The sequence below is a fragment of the Pagrus pagrus genome (assembly GCF_965226575.1).
Source record: "Pagrus pagrus genome assembly, chromosome: 6".
NCBI classification, from domain to species: domain Eukaryota; kingdom Metazoa; phylum Chordata; class Actinopteri; order Spariformes; family Sparidae; genus Pagrus; species Pagrus pagrus.
Genome location: NC_140190.1, coordinates 11,598,849 through 11,618,972, shown reverse-complemented (window position 1 = coordinate 11,618,972; position 20,124 = coordinate 11,598,849). Strand labels below are relative to the sequence as shown.

Below are 20,124 nucleotides of genomic sequence, written 5' to 3'. Positions count from 1 at the left end.
ATACCGCATCAAGTTGTCCGGGACTTTTACCCCATTTATGATTTTAGCTCCAAGTGCTGCAAAGATAAGTTAAAATCAAAATTAGTTAAATGTCTCATTAAATGGAATTAATGAAAATATTCTGTTAGCTTACCATTTCGTCCGAGATATGTCAGAACATGAAGGAGCAGAAGTTTGTGCAGAGCATGCATGATGGCAGCAAGTCAACTGACTGGTCCACTTGGGGGAGCAAAGCCGACCCTTTTATACAGAGCTTTGCTTCGATTGCATTTGTGATTAACATCTATTTTATCTTGACTTCTAACCACGTCCTGTGTGCAATGGAAAATGCAAAGGTTTGCAACTTGTGTTATCTTTGCACGATCGTGTCAATCGGCTGAAGCACATACATACTGTAATGCGATCAGTACATGATAAGTATAACAGCTAATGTATAACACATTAATTAATTTTTCCTCTTCTTACTTTGCTTCTTACTATTCATTTCCTTCACCACTCACTTGTTTTACTTTTCCATATTTAGGACACTTTCATGTGTGCAGATTCTTTAGTGTGGAAGTCAGACTTTGTCACTGTGACCCAGTGGCTGTGTTGGGTTTTGGGGAAAAAGCCCACTCAAAACAGTTCATTGACGCAGTCATGAAACTAATGAGCTTGATTAATTCCAAGTGCTCTAACAGAGGATCATTACTGAGTCTGTTAATGTTTTTAATTGACCAGAATCATGTAAATTTGATGTAAAACTGCTGTTGTATCAGTTCAACAATGTATGTGTTTTGTTTTGTTGTCCCCAAAGTCATAGTCAGACTGACTGACCAAGACTTTGACTTTGGTCTTGGAGGCTGTGTTCTGATCCAGTTCTGTGTGTTCACTCTCATGTCAGGCTGCCAAATCCAAACTGGGCCTTTTTGGACCTTCTTGTCACAATAAGTGAGTTTTTATTTAATCGAATCTAACAAGTAAAATCCACATATGCAACTTTGTAGAAATACTTGCCACTGCCGTCTGAGACGTATCTTTGTAATCTACAGACTGGGTGAGACATAGTAACCACAATTTCCACAGTCAGATATGAGCTTTAGTGTGCTCACGGTTGTGAAACAAATGCTCTAGTTAGAACATGTAGGGGAGAACAAACATACATAGACACCAATATTTTAATATTGCTGTCATAATAACAATGTTTAATATAAAATGCATTTAAAATACACTCATACTGTCTTTTTTTTAAAAAAAACTTGAATTTGGCATGTAATAAGTAATACATTTACATTTGTTATATTAACTATATTCAGTGTTAAACAGATCTGACTACATTATTCAGTGTTTTCTCTCTACAAATCTATAATTAGGTAAGTATCAACAAATGTAGTATTTATTGTACATAAACACAAGCTGATGCTGCCTAGTTAGCACGTCTTTTTACTCAGCAGAGAGCCCCATGAGTCATGTCATAGTTTCTCTGCTTTTTGACCATTAGTGGGCGCTGCATCATCAGATGCCACAGCTACAGTCTTCTCTATCAGCTGTGTTACAGAACAAAACCATCACCTTAAGAGAGAGTTGTACATGGGGTCGTTGCAGCCTGATGTTTCTATGTTAGCAAGTGCCTACATGTCTGTCTTCTATGAGTCATTCCTAGAAGTCCCCTGTGAGCCAGACTCTGTCCAAAAGGTGACAAAATCTGCCTAGCAGCACCTCAAAAGCTCACTAATAGATAAAGTATGCTTTATCTCATTTATTGTAATCCATAGAAAAACCAAAGTGTCAAACTTTGTGTTACAGCCCTGCATGTGTGTGTGTGCATGTGTGTGTGTGCCTTGTCTGTCGTTTTGTTCTCCCTCTCCTCCTCAGTCATTCTCCGGCCCCCGGATCAGGCTCCTCCCTCGTGGTGCAGGTGCGCCAATCCGAGGGCGACAATCAGGGACTGGAGTTTTCAAATGGTCCGTCGGCTTGTCAGTCGTGGCGAATGATCTTGGTGGCCAGCTCGCCTCGCTTTGTTTGGAACAATTGTGTTCTGTGTTCTGTGGACTGTGGCTTGTGTCGGGGTACTGGGCCAGGGCTAGAATCTCACTATCGAGACCGCACATGCTAGACATTTACTTTGTTAGTTTCACTAGGATTAAGGGTGCTGTTCGCTTTGTATTTTCTGTTTTATCGCCATTGCCTGACGAAGTCACTGTGGGTTTTATTTTTCACTGTTTGTCCATTTTATCTTGACATAACTCTGGAGTCAGAGTCTCTTTTGGTTATATTTATGTTGTTGGTTTAAACAGCATCCAATGGCCTTTATCCCCGTTCGGGCGTCCTCAGTTGTTGTATTGTTTCTCCTTTGATAAATTGTGGCTAATAAATTATTTAAATCCCAACCTTAATGTCTGGTTTTATGTTGCTGCCTTCCCTTAACGAGCTGGGTTGTAACACTTTGTAAAAAGAAATGTTTCTTTGGAAGTATTCCTCTTTACAACTTTTTGTTTACCTTGTATACCTTTATAAATCTGCCAAGTAGATATAAAGTCTGGTTGTGCAATCTCTTAACAGCAGGATTTACTTTCTTGTACACACACTCTTGGATCGCCTCTACTCTAAAACACAAAGACACAAGACAAGTTTTCTTTGACACACCCGCTGACATATTCGTTTGAATGAAAAAAATACATTTTTTTTTCTTCAGATGAAGAATTTTAATGAATCGATAGCTATTTATTTTGGAAGTACTCTGCAAGTACAACATAAAAACAAACCCCAAAACACAAAATCTCCACCACAGAATTATGACAGAGTGTAACGTTCTTGTCCTCATCTTGACTGTGTGTACTGTTTTTATTTTGACCTGTAAAGCATCAAATATTTAGTTGATTTCATTTAGATGAATTTAACACAGATGCAACACTAAAGCTCGTCTGTGTGGATCTACTTGACACAGTTCCCTCAAACATCGCTTTGAATTGTGTGACAGACTAACTGAACCAGAGGATACTGTAGACCAGAAACGTACAGGTAATATCAAAAGAGAAATATGTTGATTTTTACTGTATTGGTGACATCATTTAGATTTTTTTTCTTTTGCCTAAATGAACATGTTGCAAGATGTTCTTTGTACTAATGGAGGTGATTTACTGTACACGAGGAGGACTGTTTAATTTTTAATTGATTCTCATTAATCATTGAATTAGTGTAAATGCACTGATACATTTGTTTTTCTTGTTTCTATTCTTTATTTAATGGTCTTTTCACCCAGACCGTATTCTGGAGCTCATAGCTGCTTAACATTGTAGCAGGACCTTCATTCTGGAGAGCTGAGGTTACATTAGGAGGCACTGAGGTATACAGAAACTTAAATAATGATGATATGTCTGTAATAAAGTCTCTGTTAACAAGTTTTCATCACTGACCTGCTTCTCTGACTAAAGTCACATGAATGAATATTTTCTAACACAAGCCAGTTACAGTAGCTCTACTGCATCCTACATCTAATTCACCCAAAGACAGTTTGTGGATATGTTGCTGGAAAAACAACTAAAATGCCATTTGTGCCTTCAGAAGAAGAAAAGAGAAAACAATATTTGAAACATTTTTTTATTTTGCTTTGCGTTAAGGAGCAAACACTGACAGAGCGACTTAGACATGACTACACCTCCTAAATACAATGAAGGTGTGCTGAAGCAAAGCTTTGTGTAAGGTTGTTGCATTTAACAACCATTTTGCTTGAGAATCTTGTCGATCCAGGGAAGGAACTTGGACACGTCTGTGTAGACATTGGGTAAGAGTTTGTCCAAACACACTGTATCTGCGAAAGACACAACACCAGCAGCCATCCCGTTGCACACCAGAGGACCACCAGAATCACCCTGTAAAATGGAAATATCTTGATATTTTGATCCAAAAAAATTTGTAATGTGTTCATAAACTTCCCAAAAACGGACAGAAAACTTACATTGCAGAATCCGTTGTGTGTTTGATATCCACCTGCACAGATGACATTGTCAGGAATCCCAGACCACTGACGTTTACAGACGTTCTGGTCGACGACAGACACACCCACCAGTCTCAGGTCATCAACATCTCTACCATCTTCGGTAATTCCCCATCCAGCTACACGGCAGATTTTGTCGGGTTGTAGGTTCATGTCAGGAGGGGGGAGACGAATGTATTGTATTGGTCCACCCTGTGGAACACTCTGAGACAGCTGGAGACACAAAACCAGGATGTAGAAATGAACAGTGTCTGAACATGGTTTTACTCTTCATCAGACTTCAGTTAAACAATCACTAGAAGTTGGAGCAGATGAATCTTTTAAATGAAAGTTAACTCTACAATATAACAGCTTTGATAGTGCTGTGTCTTGGCTAGAATTTCAGAGACATTCGAATTTGGCATTGTTTTTTTTTACCACTTTTGACATTTACCCTCACAGGAAAAAAAACAAGCAAATCTTAAATGCATCTAATTTGACTGCAAACACACAACATGTCATCTGGGACAAATAGGCTGAAAGAATATATGCTTACTTTGAGGAGCATGATGTCATTTTCTAGTGTGTTCTGCTGATAATCAGGGTGTTTGCATCTCTGCACAACGTCTCTCACTGTCCCATTGTTACTGAGATCGTGGGTGCCCAAAACAACCCTCACTGGTGTGCTGCAAAAAGTTAGAATTGAGAGATCGTTAGTAGATTTTCTCAGGTTGGTCTGACAACAACAAAACAAAACAAAGCAAAATAAAAAAATAAAAAGATACAGTTTTTGACAAAATGTTGGCTTGTATAACTTATTACTTCAATTTAAAAAGAAACAACTCCTGGAAGATGAAACGTAACTAACTCATCATCATCATCATGACAGTGCGCAGCAGTGAGGACAAAGTTGTTGCTGATGAGAGAGCCTCCACACACATGTTCATCGCTTTCCTGCACTGAGGCCATATACCGCATCAAGTTGTCCGGGACTTTTACCCCATTTATGATTTTAGCTCCAAGTGCTGCAAAGATAAGTTAAAATCAAAATTAGCTAAATGTCTCATTAAATGGAATTAATGAAAATATTCTGTTAGCTTACCATTTCGTCCGAGATATGTCAGAACATGAAAGAGCAGAAAGTTGCGCAGAGCATGCATGATGGCAGCAAGTCAACTGACTGGTCCTCTTGGGGGTGCAAAGACGACCCTTTTATACATAATTTTTGCTTCGTTTGCATTTGTGATTACCAGCTATCTTATATTGATTTCTAACCACGTCCTGTGTGCAATGGAAAATGCAAAAGGGTTGCTATCTTGTTTATCGGTCATTAGTTTCCTGCTTTGTCGTTGAGCAATACTGCCTCCCACCCGGTCATGAAACTACTAAGCTAGATTAATCCCATAAATGCCATAATTAAGGATCATTACTGAGTCTGTTAATGTTTTTGATTGACCAATATACATTTGATGAAAATCTGCTGTTGGCACTCCACAAACAAGTTTCCACTAACAGAAAAACACTAGAAGGTTCAGTCTGCCCCCACTCTTGAAACACACACACAGCATGGACACTGTTGGATGACCCACTGGTTCCCGCATGGACACTCTGGCCCCAGCTTAAATCTTTCCCTGATTACTAACTGGAGACAGCCATGCTCCAGCGGAGGAGGGCAGCAGCTGGAGGACAAAGAGGCACAGAAGAGAGCAGCCACACCCACACACAACCACTGACGGCTCTCAGGCTGTAACAATGTAACAAACTCCCTTTGTTTTTGAGAAGATTTTAAATGAAGAATGTGAGAAAAAAGTCCTGGATCCGTCTCTTAATCCGGATCAGCACCAAAAGGTGGCTATTCTGGGACGAGACTCATCCTCCATCAAAGTCTCATGGAAATCTGTTCTGTAGTTTTGGTGTAATCGTGCTGAAAAACCAACCAAGGTAACAATTTAAACTTTGCATTAAATGTGACACAGTTGACCAAACAACACTCAAAGGTGCAATGTGTAAGAATATTAGTTGAAAACATAAAAAAAATACAATTATCAACAACATGTGAATAACAGTTCTGACATTAGAATGGAATGTGTTGCAATTGTGTTGCAAAGATATACAGAAGTTGGCATGCTAACCAGCTAGCCCTGACCCTGATCCAAAGCTCCTGTGCTCGGGGTGTAAACAACAACACTCCCCCAGTTGTCTGAGCTCCAACTCTGGACTGCTAGCTGCATGGCTAAGTGAGCTAACTAGCAACAACAGCCACAGTTGGCCACAGTTAGTGCTTACTCTGGTGATATGCTACCCCCCATTTGTCATAAAACATTTAGACTCCTTCATGTTTATGACAGTGTTTGTGCACACCCATTCAAATGAAGTCTTACCATTTTCTTTCATCTCATATGCATCAGGTTCATTCTTTCATGCACTGGTGTTACAGTGCATGAAAAAACAAGGCTATGAAAAAATACACTTTACCTATAAAAATAAACAGGGAAAAACTTACAAAAGAAAATCACTCTTCTCAAGAGGAAACAAGAGATATATCAAAATACAAAGGTGATCATAGAACAGGACAAGGCTGTGGACGTGGGGCTTGAGGCGCATGGACAAACGACACTCTGGCACAGGACAAAGGGAGACGCAGACTATAAGACACATCAACATGAGGTTGATGGGGAACAGGTGGAAACAATCAGGGATCAGGGGAGACGTCAGACCGGTGACACAAGAGGAAGGGCAAGAGCCCCATGAGCCATGTCAAAGTTTCTCTGCTTGTTGACCATTAGTGGGCGCTGCATCATCAGATGCCACAGCTACAGTCTTCTCTATCAGCTGTGTTTCAGGACAAAACCATCACCTTAAGAGAGAGTTATACATGGGGTCATTGCAGCCGGATGTTTCTATGTTAGCAAGTGCCTACATGTCTGTCTACTATGAGTCATTCCTAGAAGTCCCCTATGAGCCTGACTCTGTCCAAAAGGTGACAAAATCCGCCTAGCAGCACCTCAAAAGCTCACTAATATATACAGTGAGTCCAATATGTATTTGATCCCTTGCTGATTTTGCCGGTTTGCCCACTAATAAAGACATGATCAGTCTATAAATTTATGATAATATGTATTCAAACATGGAGAGACAAAATATCAAAAAGAAATTCCAGAAAATAACTTTAAAGAATATATTTTAATTAATTTGTATATCATTGAGGGAAATAAGTATTTGATCCCTCTGGCCAAACACACTCAATACTTAGTGGCAAAGCCTTTGTTTGCAAGCACAGCAGTGAGACGTTTTTTGTAGTTAACCACAAGTTTAGCACACACACCAGGTGGAATTTTGGCCCACTCTTCTTTGCAGATCCTCTCTAAATCATGAAGGTTGGTGGGCTGTCGCCTGGCCACTCTGACCTTCAGCTCCCTCCATAGATTTTCGATCGGATTGAGGTCCGGTGACTGGCTGGGCCATTCCATGACCTTGATGTGATGTTTCTTGAGCCAATCCTTTGTTGCCTTTGCTGTGTGCTTCGGGTCATTATCATGTTGGAAGACCCAACCACGGCCAATTTTCAGCTTCCTGGCAGAGGGGAGGAGGTTGTCCTTCAGGATTGTACGGTACATGGCTCCATCCATCTTCCCAGTGATGCGGTGAAGTAGCCCTGTACCCTTGGCGGAGAAACACCCCCAAAACATTATGCTTCCACCTCCATGCTTGACGGTGGGCACAGTGTTCTTGGGGTCATAAGCAGCATTTTTTTTCCTCCACACATGACGGGTAGAATTGAGGCCAAAAAGCTCAATTTTGGTCTCGTCCGACCACATAACTTTCTCCCAATAACTTGGTTCATCTTTCAGGTGATCATTGGCGTACTTAAGGCGCGCGTCCACATGTGCCTTCTTGAGAAGGGGTACCTTTCGGGCACTGCGGGATGTTAACCCATTGCTGCGCAAAGTGTTGCCTATTGTTTCCTTGCAAACTGTGGTCCCAGCTGCCTTCAGGTCATTTGCCAACTCCTGCCGAGTGGTTGCAGGATGATTTTTGACCGTTCTCAGAATCATTGCTACCCCACGAGGTGGAATCTTCTTAGGAGCACCGGACCGAGGTCTGTTGATGATCATGTTATGCTTTTTAAATTTTCTTACAATTGCACCAATGGTTGTTACCTTCAAATCCAACACCTTGCTAATCTTTTTGTACCCCATTCCAGCTTTGTGGAGATCAACAATCCTGACTCTGAGGTCCTGAGACAGCTCTTTGGTCTTCCCCATGGTGAACAGTTTGGAATCTGTCTGATTGTCTGATTCTGTGAACAGGTGTTTTTCACACGGGTGATTAGTGAGAACAGGTGGCTTCAGTTCAGGTAACAAGTCGATTGGGAGTGTCTACCTGGTCTGTAAAAGCCAGAACTCCTAATGAATACTAAGGGATCAAATACTTATTTCCCTCAATGAAATACAAATCAATTAATATATATTCCTTAGGTTCATTTTCTGGATTTTTTTTTTGATATTCTGTCTCTCCATGTTTGAATACATATTATCATAAATTTATAGACTGATCATGTCTTTATTAGTGGGCAAACCGGCAAAATCAGCAAGGGATCAAATACATATTGGACTCACTGTATGTGTTTTATCTCATTTTTTGTAATCCATACAAAAACCGAAGTGTCAAACTTTGTAAAAAGAAATGGTTTTTGGAAGTATTCCTCTTTACAACTTTTTGTTTACCTTGTATGCCTTTATAAATCTGCTAAGTAGATATTAAGTCTGGTTGTGCAATCTCTTAACAGCAGGATTTACTTTCTTGTACACACACTCTTGGATCGCCTCTACTCTAAAACACAAAGACACAAGAAAGGTTTTCTTTGATGTGGATCTACTTGACACACCCTGCTGACATATTCGTTTGAATTCTGTGACAAACCACAGAAACCACAGATTCCTCATTTAGATTTGAACATCAGTGTTCTCACAGACGCCGTTATTTGTTTATCCCTTTCAGAAAGAAAACCATATATATAGTTTATAAAATACCATTTCTTTCTTCAGATGAAGAATTTTAATGACTCATTAGCTCTTTATTTTGCAAGTAGACTTTAGACTTTAGACTTTTATTTATCCCACATCGGGGAAATTTACTTGTTACAGCAGCAGGTAGAACAGACATACAATACGTACAGGGGACATAAAAACAAGTAGACTTAAAATACTAAAAATACTAAAATGGATTTAAATAAGAGACAGAAAATATAAATGTGTAGAAAAATAAAATAAAATAAAAGGTATTAACAAAGTATTATTGCACACAGCAATTACACAGAATGGCGGAGGTAGAAGTGGTAGTAGTGCAGGATATGGTGGTGTTAAGGTGCTTATGGTGCTACATTAAGAGTTTTTGGTGTTGTACAGTCTGACTGCAGATGGAATGAACGACCTGCGGTAGCGTTCTGTTTTGCACCGTGGGTGGAGCAGTCTGTTACTGAAGGAGCTGCTTAGGGCCCCCACAGTCTCATGTAGGGGGGTAAGAGGGGTTGTCCATAATAGATGTCAGCTTGACTAACATCCTCCTCTCACCCACCTCTTCAATGGAGTCCAGAGGACAGTCCGAGACTGAGCCAGCCCTCTTGACCAGCTTATTGAGTCTCTTCCTGTCCCTCTCTGAGCTTCCACAGCCCCAGCAGACCACAGCGTAGAAGATCGCTGATGCTACCACAGAGTCATAGAAAGTTTTTAGCAGTGACCTGCACACACCAAAGGACCTCAGTCTCCTCAACAGATGGAGACGACTTTGGCCCTTCTTGAACAGGACATCTGTGTTGTGTGTCCAGTCCAGTTTATTGTTTATGTGAACACCCAGGTATTTGTACTCCTCCACGATCTCAATGTCCAAACCCTGGATGTTCACCGGTGCAGTTTGAGGAGGCTTTCTCCTGAAATCGATCACCACCTCCTTTGTCTTATTGGCGTTGATGTGCAGGTGGTTCAGTTCACACCAGGCGACAAAGTTGGTGATGACCTTCCTGTACTCCAGATCATACTCTGCAAGTACAACAGAAAAACAAACCCCAAAACACAAAATCTCCACCACAGAATTATGACAGTGTAACATTCTTGTCCTTATCTTGACTGTGTGTACTGTTTATATTTTGACCTGTAAAGCACCAAATAATTAGTCGATTTCTCTTAGATGCATTTAACACAGATGCAACACTAAGGCTCGTCTGTGTGGATCTACTTGACACAGCTCCCTCAAACATCGCTTTGAATTGTGTGACAGACTGAACCAGAGGAAACTGTAGACCAGAAACGTACAGGTAATATCAAAAGAGAAATATGTTGATTTTTACTGTAAAGGTGACATCGTTTAGATTTTTTTTTCTTTTGCCTAAATGAACATGTTGCAAGATGTTCTGTGTCCTAATGGAGGTGATTTACTGTGCTCGAGGAGGACTGTTTCATTTTTAATTGATTCTCATTAATCATTGAATTAGTGTAAATGCACTGATACATTTCTTTTTCTTGTTTCTTTTCTTTATTTAATGGTCTTTTCACCCAGACCGTATTCTGGAGCTCATAGCTGCTTTACATTGTAGCAGGACCTTCATTGTGGAGAGCTGAGGTTACATTAGGAGGCACTGAGGTATTTAGAAACTAGCTATATAGAATATAGAAACTCCCTTCTCCGGTTTGGTTAATTCACATGTTTATTAATTGTTAATCTTTTGAACACACTGCTTCTCTAATAATGTGCCTTTCTGTAATAAAGTCTCAGTAACGAGTGTGACCTACTGCTGACCTACTTCCCTGACTAAAGTCACATGAATGAATATTTTCCAACACAAGCCAGTTACAGTAGCTCTACTGCATCCTACATCTAATTCACCCAAAGACAGTTTGTGGATATGTTGCTGGAAAAACAACTAAAATGCCATTTGTGTCGTCAGAAGAAGAAAAGAGAAAACAATATTTGAACCTTTTTTTTATTTTGCTTTGCGTTAAGGAACAAACACTGACAGAGCGACTTAGACATGACTACACCTCCTAAATACAATGAAGGTGTGCTGAAGCAAAGCTTTGTGTAAGGTTGTTGCATTTAACAACCATTGTTATCGAGAATCTGGTCGATCCAGGGACGGAACTTGGACACGTCTGTGTAGACATTGGGTAAGCTTTCTTCCCTACAATATTTATCTGCGAAAGATACAACACCAGCAGCCATCCCGTTGCACACCAGAGGACCACCAGAATCACCCTGTAAAATGGAAATATCTTGATATTTTGATCCAAAAAAATATGTAATGTGTTCATAAACTTTCCAAAAACGGACAGAAAACTTACGTCGCAGAATCCTTTCTGTGTTCCATATCCACCTGCACAGATGACATTGGCAGGAATCCCAGACCATTTCTCTCTACAGACGTCCTGGTCGACGACAGACACATCCACTGCTCTCAGGTTAGTAGTAACTCTACCAGTTTCGGTAATTCCCCATCCAGCTACATGGCAGATTTGGTTGGGTTGTAGGTTCATGATAGGAGGGGGTAGACGAATGTGTCGTATTGTTCGACCCACTGGAACACTCTGAGACAGCTGGAGACACAAAACCAGAATGTAGAAATGAACAGTGTCTGAACATGGTTTTACTCTTCATCAGGCTTCAGTTAAACAATCACTAGAAGTTGGAGCTGATGAATCTTTTTAATGAAAGTTAACTCTATAATATAACAGCTTTGATAGTGCTGTGTCTTGGCTAGAATTTCAGGGACATTTGTATTTGACATTGTTTTTTTGCCACTTTTGACATTTACCCTCACAGGAAAAAAAACAAGCAAAGCTTAAAAGCATCTAATTTGACTGTAAACACACAAGATGTCATCTGGGACAAATGGGCTGAAAGAATATATGCTTACTTTGAGGAGCATGATGTCATTTGTGGTATTCTGATAATCAGGGTGTTTGCATCTCTGCACAACGTCTCTCACTGTCCCAGTATTTCTGAGATTGTGGGTGCCCAAAACAACCCTCGCAAGTCGACTGCAAAAAGTTAAAATTGAGAGGTCGTCAGTAGATTTTCTCAGGTTGTTTTGCGAACAACGAAACAAAGCAACAGATTATACATTTCTTTTGAAAAACGTGAGTTTATGTAACTTATAACTTTAAATAAAAAACAAACAATTTCTGTAAAATAAATCTTTACTCACCTAACATCACAGTGCGCAGCAGTGAGGACAAAGTTGTTGTGGATGAGGGATCCTCCACAGAAATGATGACCATTGTTGTACTGCAACGAGGCCATATACTGCATCCGGTTGTCCAGGACTTTTTCCCCATTTATGATTTTAGCTCCAAGTGCTGCAAAGATAAGTTAAAATCAAAATTAGCTGAATGTCTCATTAAATGGAATTAATGAAAATATTCTGTTATCTTACCATTTCGTCCGAGATATGTCAGAACATGCAGGAGCAGAAGTTTGTGCAGAGCATGCATGATGGCAGCAAGTCAACTGGCTGGTCCTCTTGGGGGAGCAAAGACGACCCTTTTATACAGAGTTTTGCTTCATTTGCATTTGTGGTCATCATCTATTTTATCTTGACTTCTAACCACGTCCTGTGTGCAATGGAAAATGCAAAGGTTTTCAACTTGTGTCATCTTTGCATGATCTTGTTTATCGGTCATCGGCTGAGGCACATACTTTATGCGATCAGTACATGACAAGTATACCAATTCATGTATAACACATTAACAAATTATTTTTCTTATTTCTTTTATTTCTTACTATTCATTTCCTCCTCCACTCACTTGTTTTACTTTTCTGTATTTAGGACACTTTCAGCTTCTTGATTAAGTGACTTTTGTTAAATTCATACAAGAACATGTGTGCAGATTATTTAGTGTGGAAGTCAGACTTTGTCACTGTGACCCAGTGGCTGTGTTGGGTTTTGGTGAAAAGCCCACTCAAAACAGTTCTTCTGAATTCTGTGACTAACTAGATGAACAATAGGAACCAGTTTCCCGCCTCCCACCCAGTAATGAAGCTAATGAGCTAGATTAATCCCAGGTGCCCTAACAGAGGATCATCACTGATTCTGTTAATGTTTTTAATTGACCAGAATCATGTCCATTTGATGAAAATCTGCTGTTGTATCAGTTCATGTTTGTGTTTTCTTATGTTGTCCCCAAAGTCATAGTCTTAGTCAGACTGTCCCCTGTTGTCAAACTGACCTCGGTCAGTCTTGGAGGCTGTGGTGACTCCCCCTGTAATCTGAGGCCCAGGTTAAGAAACTCTAGGACCTTTGGCTCTAGAGCTAACTGAGCCATGAGCGAATTCACTAATGGTGACTAACTACACCTAGCTGCAGGGCGGGGGCGTATTTTCCATTAAGCACTCACGGCTATTTTTATTTTGGCTGTTATAATTGTCTACTATAAACACCAAGCAATATTCTCAGCAAGCCCGTCCCTACATGAACGTTTTTACTGGAAACATGCAAGTATGAGGAAGCAAATAACACTCTGCCTTCGTTTCAAGATGACTTTAAATGAAGAAGGTGAGAAAAAAGTCCTGGATCCGTCTCTTAATCCGGATCAGCACCAAAAGTTAATGGTGTCTCTTCTGGTATGAGACTCATCCTCCATCAAAGTCTCATGGAAATCTGTTCTGCAGTTTTTGTGTAATCCTGCTGACAAACCAAACAAGGTAACAATTTAAACTTTGCATTAAATGTGACACAGTTGACCAAACAACACTCAAAGGTGCAATGTGTAAGAATATTAGTTGAAAACATGAAAAAATAAATAACAATTATCAACAACATGTGAATAACAGTTCTGACGTTATGACATCTATCTATTGTGTTGCAAAGATATACAGAAGTTGGCATGCTAACCAGCTAGCCCTGACCCTGATCCAAAGCTCCTGTGCTCGGAGTGTAAACAACAACACTCCCCCAGTTGTCTGAGCTCCAAGTCCGGACTGCTAGCTGCATGGCTAAGTGAGCTAAGATGAGCTAACTAGTGAACAGCAGCCACAGTTAGTGCTTACTCTGTTCATAACAACAATATGTAATATGAAATGCAGTAAAAATACACTCATGCTGTCATCTTTTTTTTTTAAACTTGAATTTGGCATGTAATAAGTAACACATTTACATTTGTTATATTAACTATATTCAGTGTTAAACAGGTCTGACTACATTATTCAGTGTTTTCTCTCTACAAATCCATAATTAGGTAAGTATCAACAAATGTAGTATTTATTGTACATAAACGCAAGCTGATGCTGCCTAGTTAGCACGTCTTTATACTCAGCAGAAAGCCCCATGAGTCATGTCATGGTTTCTCTGCTTTTTGACCATTAGTGGGCGCTGCATCATCAGATGCCACAGCTACAGTCTTCTCTATCAGCTGTGTTACAGAACAAAACCATCACCTTAAGAGAGAGTTGTACATGGGGTCATTGCAGCCTGATGTTTCTATGTTAGCAAGTGCCTACATGTCTGTCTACTATGAGTCATTTCTCGAAGTCCCCTGTGAGCCTGACTCTGTCCAAAAGGTGACAAAATCCACCTCAAAAGCTAACTAACATATGTTTCATCTCATTTTTTGAAATCCATACAAAAACCAAAGTGTCAAACTTTGTAAAAAGAAATGGTTTTTGGAAGTATTCCTCTTTACAACTTTTAGTTTACCTTGTATGCCTTTATAAATCTGCTAAGTAGATATTAAGTCTGGTTGTGCAATCTCTTTACAGCAGGATTTACTTTCTTGTACACACACTCTTGGATCGCCTCTACTCTAAAACACAAAGACACAAGAAAGGTTTTCTTTGATGTGGATCTACTTGACGCACCCTGCTGAGATATTCGTTTGAATTCTGTGACAAACCACAGAAACCACAGTTTCCTCATTTAGATTTTAACATCAGTGTTCTCACAGACGCCGTTATGAAACGTGGTCGAGTTAAATTTCTTTCATTATAAGCAGCTACCTGTTGTACTCACTAGTAGTTGTCTGTTTATGTTTCATTTGATCAGAATCCAAAATAGGTTAAAGGTGAAGTGTCGAAAAATGTATTGAGTCGTGCAAACATGAATATCTACACTAAAACAAATACACATCCAATAACCAGACACATACACAGACTCAGGTAGGAATTCTACATGAAACTTACCTTTTAGAAAGAAAACCATATATATAGTTTATAAAATACCATTTCTTTCTTCAGATGAAAATTTATTTTAATTTAAATGAATCAATAGCTCTTTATTTTGCATTTCATATCAGGACCAAACACTGACAGACTGACTGTATGTTACAACAGGACAATTCAGCTAAATAAAGCAGTCTCAACATACAAAAACACCCTGACACGCTGGCGCAGCCATGTATTGCGTCTGACTGATGAAATCATCTGGCAGCAGGTAGCGTGAAGACCAGAGCTTATCAGCAGGAGCTGATTGCTAACCTGCTGCAGGTGCATGTGTGTCAGCAGCTCTGGTGAATGGAAAGCTCCGCCCAGACTCTCAGTGCACCTCTGCAAGTACAACAGAAAATCAAACCCCAAAACACAAAATTATGACAGAGTGTAACGTTCTTGTCCTCATCTTGACTGTGTGTACTGTTTATATTTTGACCTGTAAAGCACCAAATAATTAGTCGACTTTATTTAGATGAATTTAACACAGATGCAACACTAAGGCTCGTCTGTGTGGATCTACTCGACACAGCTCCCTCAAACATCGCTTTGAATTGTGTGACAGACTAACTGAACCAGAGGAAACTGTAGACCAGAAACGTACAGGTAATATCAAAAGAGAAATATGTTGATTTTTACTGTATCGGTGACATCGTTTAGATTTTTTTTCTTTTGCCTAAATGAACATGTTGCAAGATGTTCTTTGTACTAATGGAGGTGATTTACTGTACACGAGGAGGACTGTTTCATTTTTAATTGATTCTCATTAATCATTGAATTAGTGTAAATGCACTCATACATTTGTTTTTCTTGTTTCTATTCTTTATTTAATGGTCTTTTCACCCAGACCGTGTTCTGGAGCTCATAGCTGCTTAACATTGTAGCAGGACCTTCATTCTGGAGAGCTGAGGTTACATTAGGAGGCACTGAGCTATAAAGAAACGTAAATAATGATGTTGTGTCTGTAATAAAGTCTCTGTTAACGAGTGTTCATCACTGACCTGCTTCTCTGAATAAAGTCACATGAATAAATATTTTCCAACACAAGCCAGTTACAGTAGCTCTACTGCATCCTGCATCCAATTCACCCAAAGACAGTTTGTGGATATGTTACTGGAAAAACAACTAAAATGCAATTTGTGTCGTCAGAAGAAGAAAAGAGAAAACAATATTTGAAAAAAAAATTTATTTTGCTTTGCGTTGAGGAGCAAACACTGACAGAGCGACTTAGACATGACTACACCTCCTAAATACAATGAAGGTGTGCTGAAGCAAAGCTTTGTGTAGGGTTGTTGCATTTAACAACCATTTTGCATGAGAATCTGATCGATCCAGGGACGGAACTTGGACACGTCTGTGTAGACATTGGGAAAGAGTTTGTCCAAACACACTGGATCTGCGAAAGACACAACACCAGCAGCCATCCCGTTGCACACCAGAGGACCACCAGAATCACCCTGTAAAATGGAAACATCTTGAAATTTTGATCCAAAAAAATATGTAATGTGTTCATAAACTTTCCAAAAACGGACAGAAAACTTACGTTGCAGAATCCGTTGTGTGTTTGATATCCACCTGCACAGACGACATTGTCAGGAAGACGATGAATCCATTTAGAGTCAGACCATTGCTGTCTACAGACGTTCTGGTCGACGACAGACACACCCACCAGTCTCAGGTCATCAACATCTCTACCATCTTCGGTAATTCCCCATCCAGCTACACGGCAGATTTTGTCGGGTTGTAGGTTCATGTGAGGAGGGGGGAGATGAATGTGTCGTATTGGTCCACCCTCTGGAACACTCTGAGACAGCTGGAGACACAAAACCAGAATGTAGAAATGAACAGTGTCTGAACATGGTTTTACTCTTCATCACGCTTCAGTTAAACAATCGCTAGAAGTTGGAGCTGATGGATCTTTTTAATGAAAGTTAACTCTACAATATAACAGCTTTGATAGTGCTGTGTCTTGGCTAGAATTTCAGGGACATTTATATTTGACATTGTTTTTTTTACCACTTTTGACATTTACCCTCACAGGAAAAAAACAAGCAAATCTTAAATGCATCTAATTTGACTGCAAACACACAACATGTCATCTGGGACAACTGGGCTGAAATAATATATGCTTACTTTGAGGAGCATGATGTCATTTTCTAGTGTGTTCTGCTGATAATCAGGGTGTTTGCATCTCTGCACAACGTCTCTCACTGTCCCAGTGTTACTGAGATCGTGGGTGCCCAAAACAACCCTCACTGGTGTGCTGCAAAAAGTTAGAATTGAGAGGTCGTCAGTAGATTTTCTCAGGTTGTTTTGACAACAACAAAACAAAACAAAGCAAAAAAAAGAGAGATACATTTTTTGACAAAATGTTGGCTTGTATAACTTATTACTTCAAATCAAAAAGAAACAACTCCTGGAAGATGAAACGTAACTCACTCATCATCATCATCATCATCATGACAGTGCGCAGCAGTGAGGACAAAGTTGTCGCTGATGAGAGAGCCTCCACACACATGTCTGTCACCTTCCTGCACTGAGGCCATATACCGCATCAAGTTTTCGGGGACTTTTACCCCATTTATGATTTTAGCTCCAAGTGCTGCAAAGATAAGTTAAAATCAAAATTAGTTAAATGTCTCATTAAATGGAATTAATGAAAATGTTCTGTTAGCTTACCATTTCGTCCGAGATATGTCAGAACATGAAGGAGCAGAAAGTTGTGCAGAGCACGCATGATGGCAGCAAGTCAACTGACTGGTCCTCTTGGGGGAGCAAAGACGACCCTTTTAAACATAATTTTTGCTTAATTTGCATTTGTGATTACCAGCTATCTTATATTGATTTCCAACCACGTCCTGTGTGCAATGGAAAATTCAAAAGGGTTGCTATCTTGTTTATCGGTCATCAGTTTCCTGCTTTGTCGTTGAGCAATACTGCCTCCCACCCAGTCATGAAACTAATAAACTAGATTAATCCCATAAATGTCATAATTAAGGATCATTACTGAGTCTGTTTTTGATTGACCAATATAAATTTGATGAAAATCTGCTGTTGTATCAGTTCAAAAATGTAGGTGTTTTGTTTTGTTGTCTCCAAAGTCGTAGTCTTGGTCAGACTGACTGTTGTCAAACTGACCTCGGTTGGTCTTGGAGGCTGTGTTCTGATCCAGTTCTGTGTGTTCACTCTCATGTCAGGCTGCCAAATCCAAACTGGGCCTTGTCACCCGTGGTGACTCCCCCTGTAATCTAAGGCCCAGGTTCAGACAAACTCTAGGACCGGCTGCACCTAGCTGCAGGGGGGGGGGGGGTATATTTTCCATTTAGCAGAAATGGCTACTTTTATTTTGGCTCTTATAATTGGCTACTTTAAAGGCCAATCAATACTCCCAACAAGTCCGTCCCTACCTGAACGGGTTTACAGGAAATATGCAAGTATGGGTGTTACGTCCCCTGGGAGGTCTAGGGGCTGTGGAGTAACACATTACAAAAGAAAGCTTAACTCCCAAATCAGTTTTCAGGTTTTATTATGTTACCCAAAAAATAAAGATTTACTCTTTAAAACACACAAAGTGAAAATGCAAACAGAAACCTGTTCTTCCCTTTAGAAGAACAGGGAAGCCGGTGGCACTCCACAAACAGGTTTCCACTCACAGAAAAACACTAGCCATGCTCCAGCGGAGGAGGGCAGCAGCTGGAGGACACAGAAGCACAGAAGAGAGCAGCCACACCCACACACAACCACTGACGGCTCTCAGGCCGTAACAATGGGGAAACAAATAACATTCTCCCTTTGTTTTTGAGAAGATTTTAAATAAAGAAGGTGAAAAAAAAGTCCTGGATCCGTCTCTTAATCCGGATCAGCACCAAAAGTTAATGGTGGCTATTCTGGGACGAGACTCATCCTCCATCAAAGTCTCATGGAAATCTGTTCTGTAGTTTTGGTGTAATCGTGCTGAAAAACCAACCAAGGTAACAATTTAAACTTTGCATTAAATGTGACACAATTGACCAAACAACACTCAAAGGTGCAATGTGTAAGAATATAAGTTGAAAACATAAAAAAAATAAATTACAATTATCAACAACATGTGAATAACAGTTCTGACGTTATGACATCTATTTATTGTGTTGCAAAGATATACAGAAGTTAGCATGCTAACCAGCTAGCCCTGACCCTGATCCAAAGCTCCTGTTCTCAGGGTGTAAACAACAACACTCCCCCAGTTGTCTGAGCTCCAAGTCTGGACTGCTAGCTGCATGGCTAAGTGAGCTAACTAGCGAACAACAACCACAGTTAGTGCTTACTCTGGTGATATGCTACCCCCTGTTTGTCATAAGACATTAAGACTCCTTCATGTTTATGACAGTGTCTTATGCACACCCATTCAAATAAAGTCTTACCATTTTCTTTCGCCTCATATGCATCAGCTTCTTTCTTTCATGCACTGCTGTTACAGTTACTCTTACTAAAATGACTGCTTGCCGATCTGGTGCTGCTGCAGGGTGAAGCACATGCAGGCTGTGAAAGATCATTGTATAAATCTTTTCTCCCTTTTCATTTTTTATTTGCATCTCCTTAACATGTTCATTCTGGACCCTTTTGGACCTTCCTCTCACATTAAGTGAGTTTTATTTCAATTGAATCTAACAAGTGAAAACCACAGACTTTGTCACAGCCGTCTGAGACGTTTCTTTGTAATCTACAGACTGGGTGAGCCATAGGAACCACAGTTTCCACAGTCAGATATCAGAATCAGAATCAGAAATTCCTTTATTAGTTCTGCAAACGGACAAATTTGTGCGTCACAGCAGCCAAAGGACAGTTCAATACAGGGGCGAGGCCAGGGGGGGAAAGGTTAGGATGATTCCAAGGGCCTGGCACTGACAGGGGGCCCTTTGAGGGGCTAATAATATTATTATCTATCTTGAATATTTTAATCTGTCATGGGGCCCAAGATTTCTGGCGGCGCCCCT

At 40.0% G+C, this 20,124-nt stretch overlaps 3 protein-coding genes across 3 annotated transcripts; all 3 read right to left on the bottom strand.

Annotated features, from left to right (window-relative positions):
• Positions 1-3,595: 3,595 nt before the first annotated feature.
• LOC311258735 (complement factor D-like) lies at positions 3,596-5,137 on the bottom strand. Its single transcript, XM_084355290.1, has 5 exons — positions 5,058-5,137; positions 4,824-4,980; positions 4,512-4,641; positions 3,938-4,189; positions 3,596-3,851 (listed from the first exon to the last, which is right to left on the bottom strand). Exons 1-5 carry the CDS (start codon positions 5,113-5,115, stop codon positions 3,693-3,695), a joined length of 756 nt encoding a protein of 251 aa, XP_084211416.1. The 5' UTR covers positions 5,116-5,137; the 3' UTR covers positions 3,596-3,692.
• Positions 5,138-10,969: 5,832 nt separating this feature from the next.
• Positions 10,970-12,452, bottom strand: LOC311258739 (serine protease 57-like). Its single transcript, XM_084355294.1, has 5 exons — positions 12,384-12,452; positions 12,156-12,306; positions 11,865-11,988; positions 11,293-11,544; positions 10,970-11,206 (listed from the first exon to the last, which is right to left on the bottom strand). Exons 1-5 carry the CDS (start codon positions 12,439-12,441, stop codon positions 11,048-11,050), a joined length of 744 nt encoding a protein of 247 aa, XP_084211420.1. The 5' UTR covers positions 12,442-12,452; the 3' UTR covers positions 10,970-11,047.
• A 3,905-nt stretch (positions 12,453-16,357) lies between these two features.
• Positions 16,358-17,919, bottom strand: LOC311258729 (complement factor D-like). Its single transcript, XM_084355284.1, has 5 exons — positions 17,828-17,919; positions 17,588-17,750; positions 17,282-17,411; positions 16,692-16,961; positions 16,358-16,605 (listed from the first exon to the last, which is right to left on the bottom strand). Exons 1-5 carry the CDS (start codon positions 17,883-17,885, stop codon positions 16,447-16,449), a joined length of 780 nt encoding a protein of 259 aa, XP_084211410.1. The 5' UTR covers positions 17,886-17,919; the 3' UTR covers positions 16,358-16,446.
• Between the last annotated feature and the right edge of the window lie 2,205 nt (positions 17,920-20,124).

Excerpts from the sequence above, each read along its gene's own strand:
- LOC311258735 (XM_084355290.1), bottom strand. The coding sequence starts at position 5,115 with ATGCATGCTCTGCGCAACTTTCTGCTCTTTCATGTTCTGACATATCTC. Across the intron at positions 4,981-5,057 it reads GACATATCTCGGACGAAATG|CACTTGGAGCTAAAATCATA; the intron begins GTAAGCTAACAG and ends TTATCTTTGCAG. Across the intron at positions 4,642-4,823 it reads TGTCATGATGATGATGATGA|CACACCAGTGAGGGTTGTTT; the intron begins GTTAGTTACGTT and ends AACTTTTTGCAG.
- LOC311258739 (XM_084355294.1), bottom strand. The coding sequence starts at position 12,441 with ATGCATGCTCTGCACAAACTTCTGCTCCTGCATGTTCTGACATATCTC. Across the intron at positions 12,307-12,383 it reads GACATATCTCGGACGAAATG|CACTTGGAGCTAAAATCATA; the intron begins GTAAGATAACAG and ends TTATCTTTGCAG. Across the intron at positions 11,207-11,292 it reads CACAGAAAGGATTCTGCGAC|GGTGATTCTGGTGGTCCTCT; the intron begins GTAAGTTTTCTG and ends TCCATTTTACAG.
- LOC311258729 (XM_084355284.1), bottom strand. The coding sequence starts at position 17,885 with ATGCGTGCTCTGCACAACTTTCTGCTCCTTCATGTTCTGACATATCTC. Across the intron at positions 16,962-17,281 it reads ATGACATCATGCTCCTCAAA|CTGTCTCAGAGTGTTCCAGA; the intron begins GTAAGCATATAT and ends TTGTGTCTCCAG. Across the intron at positions 16,606-16,691 it reads CACACAACGGATTCTGCAAC|GGTGATTCTGGTGGTCCTCT; the intron begins GTAAGTTTTCTG and ends TCCATTTTACAG.